Genomic DNA, 19,072 nt, shown 5'->3' on the forward strand with positions numbered 1-19,072 from the left:
GGTCAGTGCCATCAAACGTGCAGCTGGAGAAAATGGGCAGAACAATTATGCCACAAAGCCGAGGGCACCATCCTGTCAAGACGCCATGCACGGCTCTCACGAGCTGCTAGACAAAAGCGCGTCCAGACACAGGGCTGCCTGTCTCCCTTTCCACACTGCTTGCCGTGGCAGCAACTCTCTTGCAGCTTTGGACGCACGGCTTTGTGCCGGCTGGCTTGCCTCACTTCCTGGGGCCCAGGTGACCACACTAATTGGCTGAGCCATAAACGTGGACTCCCTTCGCGGTTTAACAAGACGTGCTTCTGTGGCACTCAATCTCCGACAAGGAGCTTTACGGCGACTTTGTCACGTTTGTTCACCACCAAAATCTGCTGAACTAACACTGTTTTGCAGATTAGACTCTGCAACGAAGATGAGCAGTGTCTTGGAATTTAGAATAACGGAGAGCTGAGCTAGTTGGTAGGTATTCATTCTAAAAAGACAGAGCGTGCAAACACGGACACAAGAACGAAGTCGGGACACCACAAACGCCGAGTAGCCCGACACCTGAGCTTGAAGATGATGCCGATGGCATGGTGGCACGGCTTGTCTGGGCCATTCAAGAAACACATGCCTGTAATGGCCCTCATAGAAGGCCAGTAAACAGGGTCTGACATTTTTTTCTACCTTGCCAACAAGCTCGCTTATTCTTGCAGAAGGCAAAGGGGATCACATTTGGCCAATATTGCAACGCTGCGTGCCGCGCAGATGCTCCATTCAGAGAAACACTTCCTGTGCCCCTTTTTAGTGTGTGTCCTCTGAAGAAACTGCCAAGTTCAGCCTCTTTCTTTTCGCCAACTGGCAACCTTGTGCTATAGCGAACTCGCTCGCAACGGGCATCCCTATCGAAATAAATTTAGTTCTTGTGTTCATCCCAAACGAAGCAGTTGCTTCTTTTTTGACTTGCGATAATTTCCTCACAGTTTGGTGCCGAAACCCAGGAAGAAGTTATCGAACTTACCGTTGAGGCAGCTGGGTCAACAGACGTCGACAGCACAACGAGCTTGAGGAAAAACAGCAACGATCCTCGGGCAAGAAACGGTCGACGAGGCGCTTCAACCAACAAGGCCTGACGACGCCACACCCAGCCGAAACCGACACCACTGCTCAAGGCAACGCATACGCCAGGCAACACAGAATCACAGCCGCCAGGCATCGTAGACGCCAGGATGGACCGGCTCAAGCTAAAAAGGAGCGCCTTAAGAACTCAGGTGACCAAACTTATTTCTGAGGCAGAATTGTTCTTGGCGAGCCATGCGAACGACGGAGCTCTCAGTGTCTTGTCGGCCAGGCTAAGTGCACTCCAAATACAACTAAACGAAGTGGACAACGCCATTGAACCACTAGTTGTTGACGAAGACGCGGAGCAAAACTACATAAGAACAATCGAGTACAACGACCGGATCGTCGCATGCATTGCGAAACTCAGCCAAGAAGCCGAAGAGCAAAAAGAAAAAAAACAAGCAGAAATGGCCGCGACGCGGGCGCCGACCGACGATCCTCCGAGGGCTGCGCAGACCCACGTTAAACTACCGAAGCTCGAGTTACAGCGATTTAGCGGCGCTTCCACGGAGTGGCAGTCCTTCTGGGAGCAGTTTGAGAAGGCGGTGCACGAAAACGACACTCTCGCCGACTCTGAGAAGTTTCTGTACTTGCGGTCGTCACTTTCTGGGAAGGCTGCATCGGCCATCGACGGCATCCAGGTGACGGGAGCTAACTACAACACAGCCATCGAGCTCCTTAAAGAGCACTTCGGTCGACGAGACGTGCTAATACAAGAACATCTGACTCAGTTGCTCGAGTTGCCACCGGTACGAAACGAGAATGAGGCTATCGGCCTACGTCGACTCTATGACCATCTGCAGCGGAACGTAGCCGCTCTCGCAGCGCTCGGAGTCAAAACAGATGGCTACGGTGCCCTGCTCTGCTCCGCACTCTTGCGAATGCTGCCATCGGAACTAGTAGTCAACTACCACAAGGGACTCTCCGCTGACATTCAAGGAAGAAGGAATCGGCATTGAGAGTTTACGAGCGTTTCTCAAGACCGAAGTGGAGAGCCGAGAGAAGGCACTGCAGACTGGCCATAGCGAAGTAAAAGGATCCAGCTCAAAACATCGAGATAAAGAAAAAGCAAAACACCAAAAGGATCAGCGGCTTCGCTCTTCTCTGCGGGAAAATCGAAGCAGGTCGATTCATGCGCATTTTGCGATGCAAAGAGTCACACGACTCACGAGTGTCAGGCACAAATGTCCCTCGATGAAAAGAAGAAACGACTCACTGCGGCTGGTCGCTGCTTCCGGTGCGGCGTAAAGGGACACATGTCGAAACAATACCGCAACAAAAGGCTAAGTTGCAAGCACTGTGCTAGAAGACACCTGTCACAAATGTGTGACCCCACCTGGAGGCAACCTGAGAACACAGCCGCAGAGTTGCACTCTTCAGCGGAACAGAAGTCGAAAAATGTGCCTACCATGCTGCTCCAAACAGCTGAAGTATGGGCAGAAGGACGAGAGAGAGTTCTGACGCGCCTCCACTTCGACGGGGGTAGCCTACGAAGTTTTGTCACAAAGAAGCTTTCCCGCGAACTGCAACTAGAGGTGATTGGTGAAGGGGACATCACAATCTACCCATTCGGAGGATCAGGCAACATTATCAAAGAAAAACGCAGAAGAGTGAAACTTTGGCTAAGAAGTCAGTATAACCGCAACGAGCACTTCATCGAAGCTCTCGAAATACCAGAAATCTGCTCTGATCAACTGCGGGTATCTGAGAACATCATGCAAAAACTGCAAGCGGAAATAGATGAATTGGCAGATGTCACCGTTGCACCAGCCCACCTTGCGAGAAGCGGTATTGACATCCTTATCGGTGCCGACTAATACTGGTCGTTGGTGTATGGTGACTTCAAGAAGCTGCAGGGCACACTTGTTGCACTGAAGACCAAATTTGGGTGGACGCTTCAAGGAGCCATTCCCTTCAGTAACTCAGCTGCCTGCTGCGCAACCGCGGCCGTTCTTCGTGCTGGAGTGTCAGATGACACAACAAGTTTGACCAGCGAGCTGAAATCATTCTGGGAGCTGGAGAGCATCGGAATTACTGACTCTTGTGCCCAAACGAACGAAAAAAGCCAGGAAATCATCAACACGTTTTCGACATCGATCAAGAAAACAGACAAGCGCTATGAGGTGGCATTACCATGGAAACCTCTGAACATTCATCTCGCTCACAACAAAGCGATCGCACAGAAGCGTTTGACAAGTCTCACGAAGAGGCTATTGAAAGATGACGCGACACTTATCGAGTATGACGCGGCTATCCGTCAGTACCTGGAGCAAGGGTTCGCCGAACGACTTCCACCGGAAGAAATCAATAACGACGAAAACAGGGTTTACTACATGCCTCACCGCGCTGTCTTCAGACCTGATAGCCTTTCAACCAAGATTAGGGTCATATTTGATGCATCGTCTAGCGACACAGGATGTATCTCCCTGAACGAAGCCCTGGAACCAGGACCAAACTTGAACCCAGACTTGCTGAAGGTGTTGCTTAACTTCAGAATTCACCACATCGGACTATATTCACTATATTGAGATCTAGCTGTATTCTTGTCAGACAGTATAGACTATAAATCTAGCAGAGATACCAGCACTCTTTTGTACTGGCATAAATTAAACAACATTAGCTAACACTGTATAAATAGGAGCCGAAGAACTTGTATTTTCCTTACTGTTTGCTGCATTTTTGTTTGCTTTTACTTGTTTTATTTTTACTCACTCCTCTCTGTAATGCCTTTGGCCTTGAGGGTACTAATAAATGAAATGAAATAACTTCTATGATGCTGGCTATTTCTCAAATCTGTTTCTTCTGTGTCTTTTTTTATGGTGTTGTTTTGACGTCTAAAATTTTTAAGAAGCAATCTAGTTCATTCCTGTTGTTGTTTTAGCATAGCTGTAATGCCAAACCAGCATTTTTTAATGCCATTTTTCAATGTTTTGACATGTGAATATTAATGAAAGCAATCACCTGCCGTTATCCAGTTTTTACAACTAGATACTAGACCAAGGGCAGCTGCTACAAACTGCCACAGAATGTGCCCCAAAGTGTTCTTTGGCCATTCTCCTCACCCAAAATGGCACACTCCTTTTGAAGCCTTTTCTTTTGTTTTCCTCAAAACTTGACTTTCATGTGTGGTACATTGTACAAAAGCTCGTAACTTTTGAACAGACCAAGATTTTTTAGTGAAACTTCCCATGCTCCTTTGAGTCATTAAGCTGTGCAATGAACAAGGATAAGTTGAAAATTGTGAATAAGTTTTCATGTGATGGGATTTAAATTAAAATGGAACCAATTTTTTTAGTTTTTGGACTGTGAGATACCTAACATTGATGGTGGCACAAATATCCTAGTTCATTGCACAGCCTATACATACAACTACAGTGCTTCCAAGCTATTTTATTTTCGTGTGGTAGGGTCGGTACTTACAACTGCTAGCGCGATGGGCTTATTTCGGGGGTTATTGGTGATTAAGATCTAATTAGTTTAAATTTTTTCGACATAAGACATTGGAAGGGTCTTCTAAAACTGCCGTTCCGAAGGTGTACAGTACACAAAGCAGTCAACTTGCAATCAACTTAGGATTTAAATTTAAAAGACTTCTAAAATGGTGGTGACATACCTTAAGAGGTTGGATTCCAAAGAAGGCACGCAGGGGAGGCAGAAAGTTGGCTGGCCAGATGAGATTAAGAAGTTTGCTGGGATAAGCACAGCAGCGGGTTGGTTGGCCTTTGCCCTGCAGGGGCCGGCGTAGTTGGGCTGATAAGGGTCCCAACACCTTCTTTTTCCCCACCAGTGCAAGATGGTTACCGAGCAGCCGGACGTGGAAATGAAGAACGTGGACAGCCCTGCTGTGGCCGAACAAGACGCCGTCAAGGCAGACCCGGACACGTTGACAATTGAAGGTGAACAGGCTACAGGATCAGGCTCAACATATCGGTGTGTGCCAACTGCTTTGGTCATCCCACAGGTTTGAGCGCGGAGGCAAAACACACCTGTGGGTGGACAGCTCAAAAATAGACTGGCACATTCACCAGCAAAACGGCGGCGGGTGTGTCTGGGTGTTGTGATCATTTTATTGCTACCAAGAAAGGGTGATGTCTAACGAAGCAGTTCAAGGAAGAATAGGGCAAGCTCTGTAACATTGTTCCCAAGGCACATCCGTCCTGCGAGGCACTCGATTCCTAGAAGAGAGGTGTTCCCCCCGTGGCTTGTGGGTAGCCGTGGTGCATCAATCAACGGGCCAAGGTGGGCTGGTTTCACACGGTCACAGTTTCTTCTTTTCCACGAACACATGTCTTCAAAAATCAAAGCTTTTTCTCATCACATTAAAGGGGCCTTCGTAGGTAGGAGTCAATGGATGCTGCTTTGGCTGTGCCCATTGTTGGGAAACTAGACACATACACTGGCACGCTTGCTTATTTCTTTCATTTTAATGTGATCAGGCTTCACCTACAAAAACCTGTTACCACCGATTGTCGCTGGCCACGCCGCAGTGTTTGTAAACTTCACGATCGTTTCAGACTGCTCTTTTAAGAGTAAGCACAGGGCACAAGTAGCCCAGCTTATTGTAGAGCTAATGTGAGCACCAGCAATAACGCTGGAAAGTTCAGTAAGGCATGTATACACTCAAACCTCGCTATAACGAACACTGGTATAACGAATTATCGATTTTAACGAAGTGAATGAAGAATAGTCTTGTCATATATGCAGTGTTACAAATATACGCTTATAACAAATGTTTGGATATAACGAACTTATTTTCGTGTCGGCTGTGACTTTGTTATAATGAGTTTTGAGTGTAGCGTATAAACTCTTGTAACGGCTGCACTTTTTTTTTTTTTTCAACATTCCAGGGGGAATTTTAGGGGTGCAGCTTATGCACAATTTTTTTTCGGCTTTAAAAATACAATAGACTCTTTATAATGCAAACTATGATAATTAAAACTTTCTGTTAATTCAAGCTTTTTCCTTGTCCATGCCTCAAAATATCTGCTGCCTTTGTTGCTTCTAGCTGAACATTTGCATTTTTGTGTAGATAAGTCGCAGAACGGCCTGCCTACAACACAGCCAAACTAGCCAAACTGCATACACCAACAATTGTGTACAGCCTGAGGAAGAACAAAAAAAAAAAAAAAAACAAGACGGTCTGGCCTTTGTCTATTGCAGGCCGAATGCTTCCTAAAGTCACTTTCGCCACACTGCACTGGTGTCGTGCGAGAAAGAGTCCTAGAAGTGGGAATGGTCTACTAGCTCTCGCGGGGCACAACATTTCTCGCATAATTGCACAGCCGTGCACACGTTTTATAATGACGACTACCGGTATGATTGCTGAGGTCTAAAAACTTTACTGCTGAGCTGTCTGTCAAGTTGCTGCGTTCCTGAGAAACAGTCAACATCACAGTGCAAGTTGGTATGATGCCGAGTCGTATTTATGAGAACTTGTGATAATTCCCACCATAGTCTTCTATGAAGCGACGAAATTCCAATAAAGAAAGGTGTAAGGCAGGGATCTCCCCATTGCCATTCACTGTGTGCTTTTAGGAGGTTTTCAGAGCCCTAGAGTGGGAAGAGTTAGGGATACGAGTTAACCACGGTAACCTGTGATTCGCTGATGACATCGTCTTGAGCTCAGGGGATGCATTTCAAATCATGATTGCTGAATTGGACAAGGAAAGCAGAACAGTAGTTCTCAAAATTAATACAGTAAAAGCTCGTTAATTTGACACATTAATTGAGAAAGTCTAATAATTTGTACGCGTTTCCTGGTCCCGGCCAGCATATGCATTGTTCACTGGCATCAAATGGCATCAAACTCGGGCAGCTGCGTGCGGTGATGAGGAGCTGGGTGTTGGTGTTTATACTTGGGCTTGGGTAGCCAACGATTCTTGAATGTAAGCACTGCGGCCCACCAGCTTGCCTGGTGGCAAGGGAGAGGGGACACACAGAGGGAACCCACGCCCACCGGGCTCTTCTGCGGTGTCGCTGCAGGCCCCCCTGTCTTCATCCAAGAGGAGCTTCAATTTGTTATGCTCATATCATAGCTGACATTGGTTTCGAGCTATCTGTTGTAGCTTTTTAGTTACAACACTTGGAGTCTCATTGTCATCCCAAAATTAATCAATTAATGAGACATAGGTTCGTCAAAAATTTTTGCATGAGGATATTCACAAGGGCCGATTCTGCGCCATAAAGCTATTGCTTTATTTTTTAATATTCAAACAAGCTCACGAAAAAAATTTTGGAAATCACCTGTACATATTGTCTTACTAACAGCTTTTACAAAGGGCCAATTTTAAAAATCTGTATGATGTGCAGACAAATATGGACAGCTTTACGGCACTTACCAATTCTTCAATATCGAAGTTCAAAAAGACTTGCATTTTCTAAAGCCCAGTTTTCTCATGGTTTTTGATGCTAGCACACTAGTAAAGTGCTTTTTTCTGCACTTCTTATTTTGTTCTACTATTTCACTGTGACATAAAAGATGGTCTGGGCATCGCAAAAAAAAAAAACTGAAAAATGGGACATTTTGACGAAATTTACCGTTCCCATTGCCACGTCCCTCCTTAAAGTAATGTGGTTGATTTTGTATGCTCGCACAATGTTATTGTAATGGTAAATCTTCCCTGTGCTCATGTTAACCTATGTAAGAAAAAGTAGGCACTCACAAAATATTTTATTTGTTTACGTATTACAATTACCTACATTGCCCGAGTTGGGCATCATTGTCAGGGGATAATTACGCACGTAAAGTTGTAATGCAATGTGTCAAAACAGCCATAGATCTAGCATATACAGACGTCGTGGTAATAGAGACAGCATGATCATTACAATGCCTAGGACGCCCCATTATTACGACACTCGAAGTAATATTTAAAACAGATTTATGTAAAGTTCTGTATAGCAGAAGAAAAGTTTGGTGGAGATACGCTTTCATTGGGAAGCAGATTCTGCTCTTCAATTGTTTGAAGAGAGCCACTAAGAAACTTGTTTGTGTTGTGTTCTTTAGTTGATTTAGAAGTAGTAGATGCCAGTGTGGAATCCCTTTTATACGCTGCTGCCTGTGAGTGTCGTAAAGCTGCCTTGAATGAAGGAAAGAAGATGATTCTTAAGGGCTCGTTTTCTTTGTTAGACCCAATATTAATGAGAACTAACAGACAATAACGCCAAGGAAAGTATAGGGGGTGTTATGTGTAGTATTTAGATTATAAATGTGAAGAAAGTAAAGTGGACGAAAAGATAACCTGCCGCCGGCAGGGACCGAACCTGCGACCTTCGAATAACGCGTCCGATGCTCTACCACTGAGCTACGGCGGCGGTCATCCTCCCGTCCACTTTATGGGGTATATATGTGCATTTAAACCTTGGAGTGTTAGTCAGCGCCAATCGCAGCCATGGCGGCGAGTGTGGAACACTCTTTTTCTGCCTTTCTGGCGTCACGTAGGCACGTGATCTTTTTACGAGCTGGCAGCTGACCAATAATCCCTCGCATACTACCTGAAGGCATCAAGTCTGCCAGAACGAGACCCTTGCTATGAATGAAGGAAAGAAGATGATTCTTAAGGGCTCGTTTCTTTGTTAGACCCAATATTAATGAGAACTAACAGACAATAACGCCAAGGAAAGTATAGGGGGTTTATGTGTAGTATTTAGATTATAAATGTGAAGAAAGTAAAGTGGACGAAAAGATAACCTGCCGCCGGCAGGGACCGAACCTGCGACCTTCGAATAACGCGTCCGATGCTCTACCACTGAGCTACGGCGGCGGTCATCCTCCCGTCCACTTTAGGGGTATATATGTGCATTTAAACCTTGGAGTGTTAGTCAGCGCCAATCGCAGCCATGGCGGCGAGTGTGGAACACTCTTTTTCTGCCTTTCTGGCGTCACGTAGCACGTGATCTTTTTACGAGCTGGCAGCTGACCAATAATCCCTCGCATACTACCTGAAGGCATCAAGTCTGCCAGAACGAGACCCTTGCTATGAATGAAGGAAAGAAGATGATTCTTAAGGGCTCGTTTTCTTTGTTAGACCCAATATTAATGAGAACTAACAGACAATAACGCCAAGGAAAGTATAGGGGGTGTTATGTGTAGTATTTAGATTATAAATGTGAAGAAAGTAAAGTGGACGAAAAGATAACCTGCCGCCGGCAGGGACCGAACCTGCGACCTTCGAATACGCGTCCGATGCTCTACCACTGAGCTACGGCGGCGGTCATCCTCCCGTCCACTTTATGGGGTATATATGTGCATTTAAACCTTGGAGTGTTAGTCAGCGCCAATCGCAGCCATGGCGGCGAGTGTGGAACACTCTTTTTCTGCCTTTCTGGCGTCACGTAGCACGTGATCTTTTTACGAGCTGGCAGCTGACCAATAATCCCTCGCATACTACCTGAAGGCATCAAGTCTGCCAGAACGAGACCCTTGCTATGAATGAAGGAAAGAAGATGATTCTTAAGGGCTCGTTTCTTTGTTAGACCCAATATTAATGAGAACTAACAGACAATAACGCCAAGGAAAGTATAGGGGGTGTTATGTGTAGTATTTAGATTATAAATGTGAAGAAAGTAAAGTGGACGAAAAGATAACCTGCCGCCGGCAGGGACCGAACCTGCGACCTTCGAATAACGCGTCCGATGCTCTACCACTGAGCTACGGCGGCGGTCATCCTCCCGTCCACTTTATGGGGTATATATGTGCATTTAAACCTTGGAGTGTTAGTCAGCGCCAATCGCAGCCATGGCGGCGAGTGTGGAACACTCTTTTTCTGCCTTTCTGGCGTCACGTAGCACGTGATCTTTTTACGAGCTGGCAGCTGACCAATAATCCCTCGCATACTACCTGAAGGCATCAAGTCTGCCAGAACGAGACCCTTGCTATGAATGAAGGAAAGAAGATGATTCTAAGGGCTCGTTTCTTTGTTTAGACCCAATATAATGAGAACTAACAGACAATAACGCCAAGGAAAGTATAGGGGGTGTTATGTGTAGTATTTAGATTATAAATGTGAAGAAAGTAAAGTGGACGAAAAGATAACCTGCCGCCGGCAGGGACCGAACCTGCGACCTTCGAATAACGCGTCCGATGCTCTACCACTGAGCTACGGCGGCGGTCATCCTCCCGTCCACTTTATGGGGTATATATGTGCATTTAAACCTTGGAGTGTTAGTCAGCGCCAATCGCAGCCATGGCGGCGAGTGTGGAACACTCTTTTTCTGCCTTTCTGGCGTCACGTAGCACGTGATCTTTTTACGAGCTGGCAGCTGACCAATAATCCCTCGCATACTACCTGAAGGCATCAAGTCTGCCAGAACGAGACCCTTGCTATGAATGAAGGAAAGAAGATGATTCTTAAGGGCTCGTTTTCTTTGTTAGACCCAATATTAATGAGAACTAACAGACAATAACGCCAAGGAAAGTATAGGGGGTGTTATGTGTAGTATTTAGATTATAAATGTGAAGAAAGTAAAGTGGACGAAAAGATAACCTGCCGCCGGCAGGGACCGAACCTGCGACCTTCGAATAACGCGTCCGATGCTCTACCACTGAGCTACGGCGGCGGTCATCCTCCCGTCCACTTTATGGGGTATATATGTGCATTTAAACCTTGGAGTGTTAGTCAGCGCCAATCGCAGCCATGGCGGCGAGTGTGGAACACTCTTTTTCTGCCTTTCTGGCGTCACGTAGCACGTGATCTTTTTACGAGCTGGCAGCTGACCAATAATCCCTCGCATACTACCTGAAGGCATCAAGTCTGCCAGAACGAGACCCTTGCTATGAATGAAGGAAAGAAGATGATTCTTAAGGGCTCGTTTTCTTTGTTAGACCCAATATTAATGAGAACTAACAGACAATAACGCCAAGGAAAGTATAGGGGGTGTTATGTGTAGTATTTAGATTATAAATGTGAAGAAAGTAAAGTGGACGAAAAGATAACCTGCCGCCGGCAGGGACCGAACCTGCGACCTTCGAATAACGCGTCCGATGCTCTACCACTGAGCTACGGCGGCGGTCATCCTCCCGTCCACTTTATGGGGTATATATGTGCATTTAAACCTTGGAGTGTTAGTCAGCGCCAATCGCAGCCATGGCGGCGAGTGTGGAACACTCTTTTTCTGCCTTTCTGGCGTCACGTAGCACGTGATCTTTTTACGAGCTGGCAGCTGACCAATAATCCCTCGCATACTACCTGAAGGCATCAAGTCTGCCAGAACGAGACCCTTGCTATGAATGAAGGAAAGAAGATGATTCTTAAGGGCTCGTTTCTTTGTTAGACCCAATATTAATGAGAACTAACAGACAATAACGCCAAGGAAAGTATAGGGGGTGTTATGTGTAGTATTTAGATTATAAATGTGAAGAAAGTAAAGTGGACGAAAAGATAACCTGCCGCCGGCAGGGACCGAACCTGCGACCTTCGAATAACGCGTCCGATGCTCTACCACTGAGCTACGGCGGCGGTCATCCTCCCGTCCACTTTATGGGGTATATATGTGCATTTAAACCTTGGAGTGTTTAGTCAGCGCCAATCGCAGCCATATACCCCATAAAGTGGACGGGAGGATGACCGCCGCCGTAGCTCAGTGGTAGAGCATCGGACGCGTTATTCGAAGGTTGCAGGTTCGGTCCCTGCCGGCGGCAGGTTATCTTTTCGTCCACTTTACTTTCTTCACATTTATAATCTAAATACTACACATAACACCCCCTATACTTTCCTTGGCGTTATTGTCTGTTAGTTCTCATTAATATTGGGTCTAACAAAGAAAACGAGCCCTTAAGAATCATCTTCTTTCCTTCATTCATAGCAAGGGTCTCGTTCTGGCAGACTTGATGCCTTCAGGTAGTATGCGAGGGATTATTGGTCAGCTGCCAGCTCGTAAAAAGATCACGTGCTACGTGACGCCAGAAAGGCAGAAAAAGAGTGTTCCACACTCGCCGCCATGGCTGCGATTGGCGCTGACTAACACTCCAAGGTTTAAATGCACATATATACCCCATAAAGTGGACGGGAGGATGACCGCCGCCGTAGCTCAGTGGTAGAGCATCGGACGCGTTATTCGAAGGTCGCAGGTTCGGTCCCTGCCGGCGGCAGGTTATCTTTTCGTCCACTTTACTTTCTTCACATTTATAATCTAAATACTACACATAACACCCCCTATACTTTCCTTGGCGTTATTGTCTGTTAGTTCTCATTAATATTGGGTCTAACAAAGAAACGAGCCCTTAAGAATCATCTTCTTTCCTTCATTCATAGCAAGGGTCTCGTTCTGGCAGACTTGATGCCTTCAGGTAGTATGCGAGGGATTATTGGTCAGCTGCCAGCTCGTAAAAAGATCACGTGCTACGTGACGCCAGAAAGGCAGAAAAAGAGTGTTCCACACTCGCCGCCATGGCTGCGATTGGCGCTGACTAACACTCCAAGGTTTAAATGCACATATATACCCCATAAAGTGGACGGGAGGATGACCGCCGCCGTAGCTCAGTGGTAGAGCATCGGACGCGTTATTCGAAGGTCGCAGGTTCGGTCCCTGCCGGCGGCAGGTTATCTTTTCGTCCACTTTACTTTCTTCACATTTATAATCTAAATACTACACATAACACCCCCTATACTTTCCTTGGCGTTATTGTCTGTTAGTTCTCATTTAATATTGGGTCTAACAAAGAAAACGAGCCCTTAACCCTTTCGGCCCTGGCGGTGTCAATTGACACCATCACACAAAAATTGCCCCAGCACTTCGGAAATGAAACCAAAACTGCCGATTTTTGGGGGAATACTTCTTCAATCATCCCCACTGCGATTGACACCAAAATCGTGACACGCTTGCGGAGCTGGGAGCCGCAAAGAAGAAGAAGCTTGACCGAAGTCATGGGTGACGGCGAGGCAGGTCAGCTGAGGCGGGTAAGCGCCATTTTCGGATCGACGTACCGAAGCTGTTTCAATGAGTACCACACTGAAAAATGAGACGTGGTTCACATTATGTGTACTCTAGTGAATAGCAGGAAAAAAGATGCCATTTTTGTCATTTGGCAATCGCTGAGCCCTGATGACCTAATTTGACGTCATGTCTGTAAATCCATTAATACTTGCACCACTGGCTCAATTTTTCATTTTTGGTCTTCTGAGGTCATAACTATTAGGAAAACACGCACAAAAACATTCCCCGACCAAAATAAAAAATCCAGGGCTGAAAGGGTTAAGAATCATCTTCTTTCCTTCATTCATAGCAAGGGTCTCGTTCTGGCAGACTTGATGCCTTCAGGTAGTATGCGAGGGATTATTGGTCAGCTGCCAGCTCGTAAAAAGATCACGTGCTACGTGACGCCAGAAAGGCAGAAAAAGAGTGTTCCACACTCGCCGCCATGGCTGCGATTGGCGCTGACTAACACTCCAAGGTTTAAATGCACATATATACCCCATAAAGTGGACGGGAGGATGACCGCCGCCGTAGCTCAGTGGTAGAGCATCGGACGCGTTATTCGAAGGTCGCAGGTTCGGTCCCTGCCGGCGGCAGGTTATCTTTTCGTCCACTTTACTTTCTTCACATTTATAATCTAAATACTACACATAACACCCCCTATACTTTCCTTGGCGTTATTGTCTGTTAGTTCTCATTAATATTGGGTCTAACAAAGAAAACGAGCCCTTAAGAATCATCTTCTTTCCTTCATTCATAGCAAGGGTCTCGTTCTGGCAGACTTGATGCCTTCAGGTAGTATGCGAGGGATTATTGGTCAGCTGCCAGCTCGTAAAAAGATCACGTGCTACGTGACGCCAGAAAGGCAGAAAAAGAGTGTTCCACACTCGCCGCCATGGCTGCGATTGGCGCTGACTAACACTCCAAGGTTTAAATGCACATATATACCCCATAAAGTGGACGGGAGGATGACCGCCGCCGTAGCTCAGTGGTAGAGCATCGGACGCGTTATTCGAAGGTCGCAGGTTCGGTCCCTGCCGGCGGCAGGTTATCTTTTCGTCCACTTTACTTTCTTCACATTTATAATCTAAATACTACACATAACACCCCCTATACTTTCCTTGGCGTTATTGTCTGTTAGTTCTCATTAATATTGGGTCTAACAAAGAAAACGAGCCCTTAAGAATCATCTTCTTTCCTTCATTCATAGCAAGGGTCTCGTTCTGGCAGACTTGATGCCTTCAGGTAGTATGCGAGGGATTATTGGTCAGCTGCCAGCTCGTAAAAAGATCACGTGCTACGTGACGCCAGAAAGGCAGAAAAAGAGTGTTCCACACTCGCCGCCATGGCTGCGATTGGCGCTGACTAACACTCCAAGGTTTAAATGCACATATATACCCCATAAAGTGGACGGGAGGATGACCGCCGCCGTAGCTCAGTGGTAGAGCATCGGACGCGTTATTCGAAGGTCGCAGGTTCGGTCCCTGCCGGCGGCAGGTTATCTTTTCGTCCACTTTACTTTCTTCACATTTATAATCTAAATACTACACATAACACCCCCTATACTTTCCTTGGCGTTATTGTCTGTTAGTTCTCATTAATATTGGGTCTAACAAAGAAAACGAGCCCTTAAGAATCATCTTCTTTCCTTCATTCATAGCAAGGGTCTCGTTCTGGCAGACTTGATGCCTTCAGGTAGTATGCGAGGGATTATTGGTCAGCTGCCAGCTCGTAAAAAGATCACGTGCTACGTGACGCCAGAAAGGCAGAAAAAGAGTGTTCCACACTCGCCGCCATGGCTGCGATTGGCGCTGACTAACACTCCAAGGTTTAAATGCACATATATACCCCATAAAGTGGACGGGAGGATGACCGCCGCCGTAGCTCAGTGGTAGAGCATCGGACGCGTTATTCGAAGGTCGCAGGTTCGGTCCCTGCCGGCGGCAGGTTATCTTTTCGTCCACTTTACTTTCTTCACATTTATAATCTAAATACTACACATAACACCCCCTATACTTTCCTTGGCGTTATTGTCTGTTAGTTCTCATTAATATTGGGTCTAACAAAGAAAACGAGCCCTTAAGAATCATCTTCTTTCCTTCATTCATAGCAAGGGTCTCGTTCTGGCAGACTTGATGCCTTCAGGTAGTATGCGAGGGATTATTGGTCAGCTGCCAGCTCGTAAAAAGATCACGTGCTACGTGACGCCAGAAAGGCAGAAAAAGAGTGTTCCACACTCGCCGCCATGGCTGCGATTGGCGCTGACTAACACTCCAAGGTTTAAATGCACATATATACCCCATAAAGTGGACGGGAGGATGACCGCCGCCGTAGCTCAGTGGTAGAGCATCGGACGCGTTATTCGAAGGTCGCAGGTTCGGTCCCTGCCGGCGGCAGGTTATCTTTTCGTCCACTTTACTTTCTTCACATTTATAATCTAAATACTACACATAACACCCCCTATACTTTCCTTGGCGTTATTGTCTGTTAGTTCTCAGTAAAGCTGCCTTGAAGCACTAGCCGCTCCACCCAAGGAATGCTTATTGTGCAGACATCAAGGAGCAGGCTCGACACATTGAGAAGGCAGTGACCAGCAAGGAGCCCCGTTTCATCCTGCGCATCCTGCGAGCGCTGATGCCCACTCGCAAGCGGCTCAATGACCGAGTGCTGCGCAAAATCGTCACGGGCTTCTTCACCCACTCGAGCCAGGACAGAGAAGCTCTGCTGGGATGCCTCGAAGAGGTGCACGTTTGGCTCCGTCTTTCTTTACTGGCTAGGAAATTTGTCCACAAACCCCGTGACGCAAACTGACAGCTGCCATAATTCTTGCTCTGTTGCCTGCCATGCAAGCAGAATGTGGAGTTTTAGCTTTAGCGTTTGCCCGGCATGTGCCTTGCTTGGTGCCCACCTACTTATGTTTCAGTGTATTAGAGCAGTCTGCTCTCAGGGACACGTCACAACTGGCTGTAGTGTCAGCGCGGTGTTATTTATCTCATTAACAAAGCATTTACTGCACAGAATAACTTTAGCAAGTTTAGAGCCAGCTTTTTAAATTATTGTCAACACCAGATACTTGTGTCAAGGTTTTAATTTAAATCCCATTATTTGTGTACTGTTGGCATAATTATTGAGTACTAATTCCTATTTGCTTGGACTTGACATGGAACAAAGAATTTCTCTTGATTTGTGCAACCTCTTTGTGCGTGCCAACGCTACAGCCCATGGAGACGGAAGGTGTCGTGAAAGAAAGCCGCATCCGCAGTTCTAAGACCTCGCACCTGCCTCTGCTTCCAGAGCTGGATGTCTACATTCACCTCTTGGTGCTGGTCTACCTCATCGATGCACAGCGGTATGAGAAGGTGGGTCGATTCATCAGGCAGTTTGTTTTCCTTCCCGGTGGGAGTATTACACAAGGGGTGGCGTAAACAGTGTTAATTTACAAGTAAAATAATCAATGCATATGTTACAACTACAGTCAAACCTCATTAATACGTACCCGCTTTAATCGTACTAACAGTTAAAACGTAGTTGCAACGAATCCCCAACCGAATCTCATAGAGCCTAATGCATTGACTGCCCGCTTAAGCCGTAGTGCTTGTGGGTATCGAGCACGCCCTCCCAAAAAAAAAAAGAAATCGGAGATATTTTACACTTGTGGAGCCATTACAGTCAAACCCCGCTACAACGAAATTGACGGTGCTCGGAAAAATGTTCGTTGAAGCGAACATTTCGTTGTAGTGAAATCGAAAAAAATATGGCTGACCTGAGCTAGTAGAACAGAGAAACCTTTATTTCCAAAATTCAAAAAGTGTCTGCTGCTTCCTTTGCGTCCCCAGCAGCGTCACGACGCGATTCTCGTATATGCATAGCGACGCCACGTTGAAAAGCACGCAGAAACAACGTTCGCGGCTTCCGCGAACGAACCAAACAGAGGCACGGGCGCGCAACACAAACTGCACAGTTGCACTAATACGCTAACACAAGCTATTCGCCGACAACGGCGAGATGCAGGCGTGCTATCGCGGAGCGATGACTTACGCCTTATTCTATGCTATTCTTATCCACCACTCGTGGCTGGCTGATCCCGTTGATAACGTGGACGAATTGTTGCTCCGACCACTGGTCGCACTGGCCAAGCGCGAAAAGCACGAAAAACATAGGCATTGGAAAAGGCATCGTTCCGCGACTGCACTCCAGGGCTGCTCGCATTGATAACGCGTACGTACCGTCGCTTTGACCACTAGCGAAGCGCGAAAAGCATGAAAAGCATTGGAAAAGCATCGGGAAAGGAATCGTTCCGATTGCACTGAGCTTTGGCTTCGGATTGTCTGCGACTAAGAAGCAACTCAAACCAGTTGCGAAAGCAGGGCAGTCCGATCGCCGTCGCCATCAAGGAATGGCGGCCCCCACACTCAATCAACAGCGGCGGTTTCTGGAGGTGCCAACACGCGATTTAGACTTTGAATTCGTATTTTTATGTTCTAAAATGCATCAAAATGTCCGAGATTGTGTTTTTTGCACAGTAAATTAAATTTTTGAGCCCAGAATGGCATGGTAAATTTCGTTGAAGCGGAACGGCAGCAGAAAAAATGTTCGTTGTGGCGAGCATATTTATGCATTGACTCCTATGGACTGTTGACGGGGAACCGAGAATTTTTCGTTGTACCGGAAATTTCGTTGAAGCGGAGTTCGTTGTAGCGGAGTTCGACTGTACAACCTATCCCAGTGAGCACATCCCCTTTGGCTCCTCGTTCCCCAGCTAGCGCGTGTGTTGGCCCCGCGCGGTTCGAGCGCCGCAAACCGCCGTTAATCGGCACTATGGCGACCACGGCGGCAGCGCCAGGGCTCTTTGTCTGGTGCGAGCCATGTGTCGGCTCCCGGCGTGCGGGCATGCGTCCGCACGTCTCGACATTCTCACGCCACCTTGCTAGCCTACGTCACTGCACTGCGCCTGTCCTCGTTGGCCACCAGTCACAATCCCCTTCCCCCTTGAGCTCGCTTCTGTCTGGCGCTGGCTTGCCGCGTCAGATGCTCTCAGGCTGGCACGAGAGGTTGACGCGCTGCTCTAGCAGGCGGCTTCTCGTTCGTGTGCTCGACTGCTGCCCTTTGTGTGATAAGCGCCGCTGGCAAGCGTACTCGATAGGTCTTGCGGAGTTCCCCTTACGGCCTGCAAGCCCGTGACTGTCGTACTGTGCTGCATCTTGGGTTAATAAACCCGTGTTGTTTGTTGACATCCTGCCTCGAGTGCCTTTTCTGCGCCGTGCTGGAGTCGACGAACCCGGCCGTAGCGCCTTTGTTCGCTGCGGCAGTGGAGAACGTCGCGTCCCTTGCCATTCGCCTCGTAGGGTAAGCGTCTCGCAAACCTATCTCCACATGCTTCACCGACGAACGCGCTAGCATGAGTTATCGCCGACAACCTTATCACAATAAGTATATTCAGAAATCTGCTCGGCCATGCGTGTGGTGCAGCGTTACTTTAAGGGGGGACGCGGGTTCTAGAATGGTGAAAAATGGCCAAAAGGTCGATTTTTCGAAAATGCGATTTTTAGAATTTTTATACCTATACGCACGTGTTCTCAAATTGTGAACGCTAAATTCGATCAGTAAATGGGTTAAAGTTGGTTCTAAAGTCGCCACGGGAGTCGCGAAACGCTCCGCGAAAGGTAACATTTGTTCGAACTTCGCGCGCGCGCCGCCGGCAAAGCAGCCGGCCGATCGCCGCCATCTTGAGCTCCTTTGGAAGCTGTTTTCTTTGTGCGCATTTTGCCACCCTTCAAAATGGCGTCGCATGGACGGAACGGCTGCCCTCGCCCCTTTTCCGAAGCCCCCTTCTCGACCGCTCATTGGCCAGAGCGCGTGCGCGCCAGGCGAGCCCCCCGTCTCTCGCTTCCCATTAGCTGATGCGGCCAAGGTTGCCTGCGATTTTTTTTTCCTGTTTGTTGTTTGTCGGCCGCCGGCTCCCGTCTCGCGCGTGTATCCGTATGCTCCTCGCTCGTGCTACGCGACCGACGCAACGACTTTCCGTCTTTTGCCGATATGACTGGAGACGCTCGTCTAAAGA

General features: G+C 47.3%; 1 protein-coding gene and 1 non-coding gene across 2 annotated transcripts in view; one reads left to right on the plus strand and one right to left on the minus strand.

The window, feature by feature from the left end:
* The window catches only part of LOC119394571 (26S proteasome non-ATPase regulatory subunit 3), a 197,177-nt gene that overhangs the window by 9,883 nt on the left and 168,222 nt on the right, over nt 1-19,072 (plus strand). The window contains exons 2-4 of the mRNA XM_037661893.2: nt 4,889-4,997; nt 15,563-15,753; nt 16,230-16,370. Of these exons, the coding sequence (XP_037517821.1) occupies nt 4,895-4,997; nt 15,563-15,753; nt 16,230-16,370 (435 nt within the window). The 5' untranslated portion in view covers nt 4,889-4,894. The remainder of the gene's footprint in view (nt 1-4,888; nt 4,998-15,562; nt 15,754-16,229; nt 16,371-19,072) is intronic.
* Nucleotides 9,239-9,309, minus strand: Trnar-gcg (transfer RNA arginine (anticodon GCG)). The gene has a single exon. It is a non-coding gene; the product is annotated as a tRNA-Arg (tRNA).

The sequence above is a fragment of the Rhipicephalus sanguineus genome, chromosome 5 (genome assembly GCF_013339695.2).
Source record: "Rhipicephalus sanguineus isolate Rsan-2018 chromosome 5, BIME_Rsan_1.4, whole genome shotgun sequence".
In the NCBI taxonomy this organism is placed as follows: domain Eukaryota; kingdom Metazoa; phylum Arthropoda; class Arachnida; order Ixodida; family Ixodidae; genus Rhipicephalus; species Rhipicephalus sanguineus.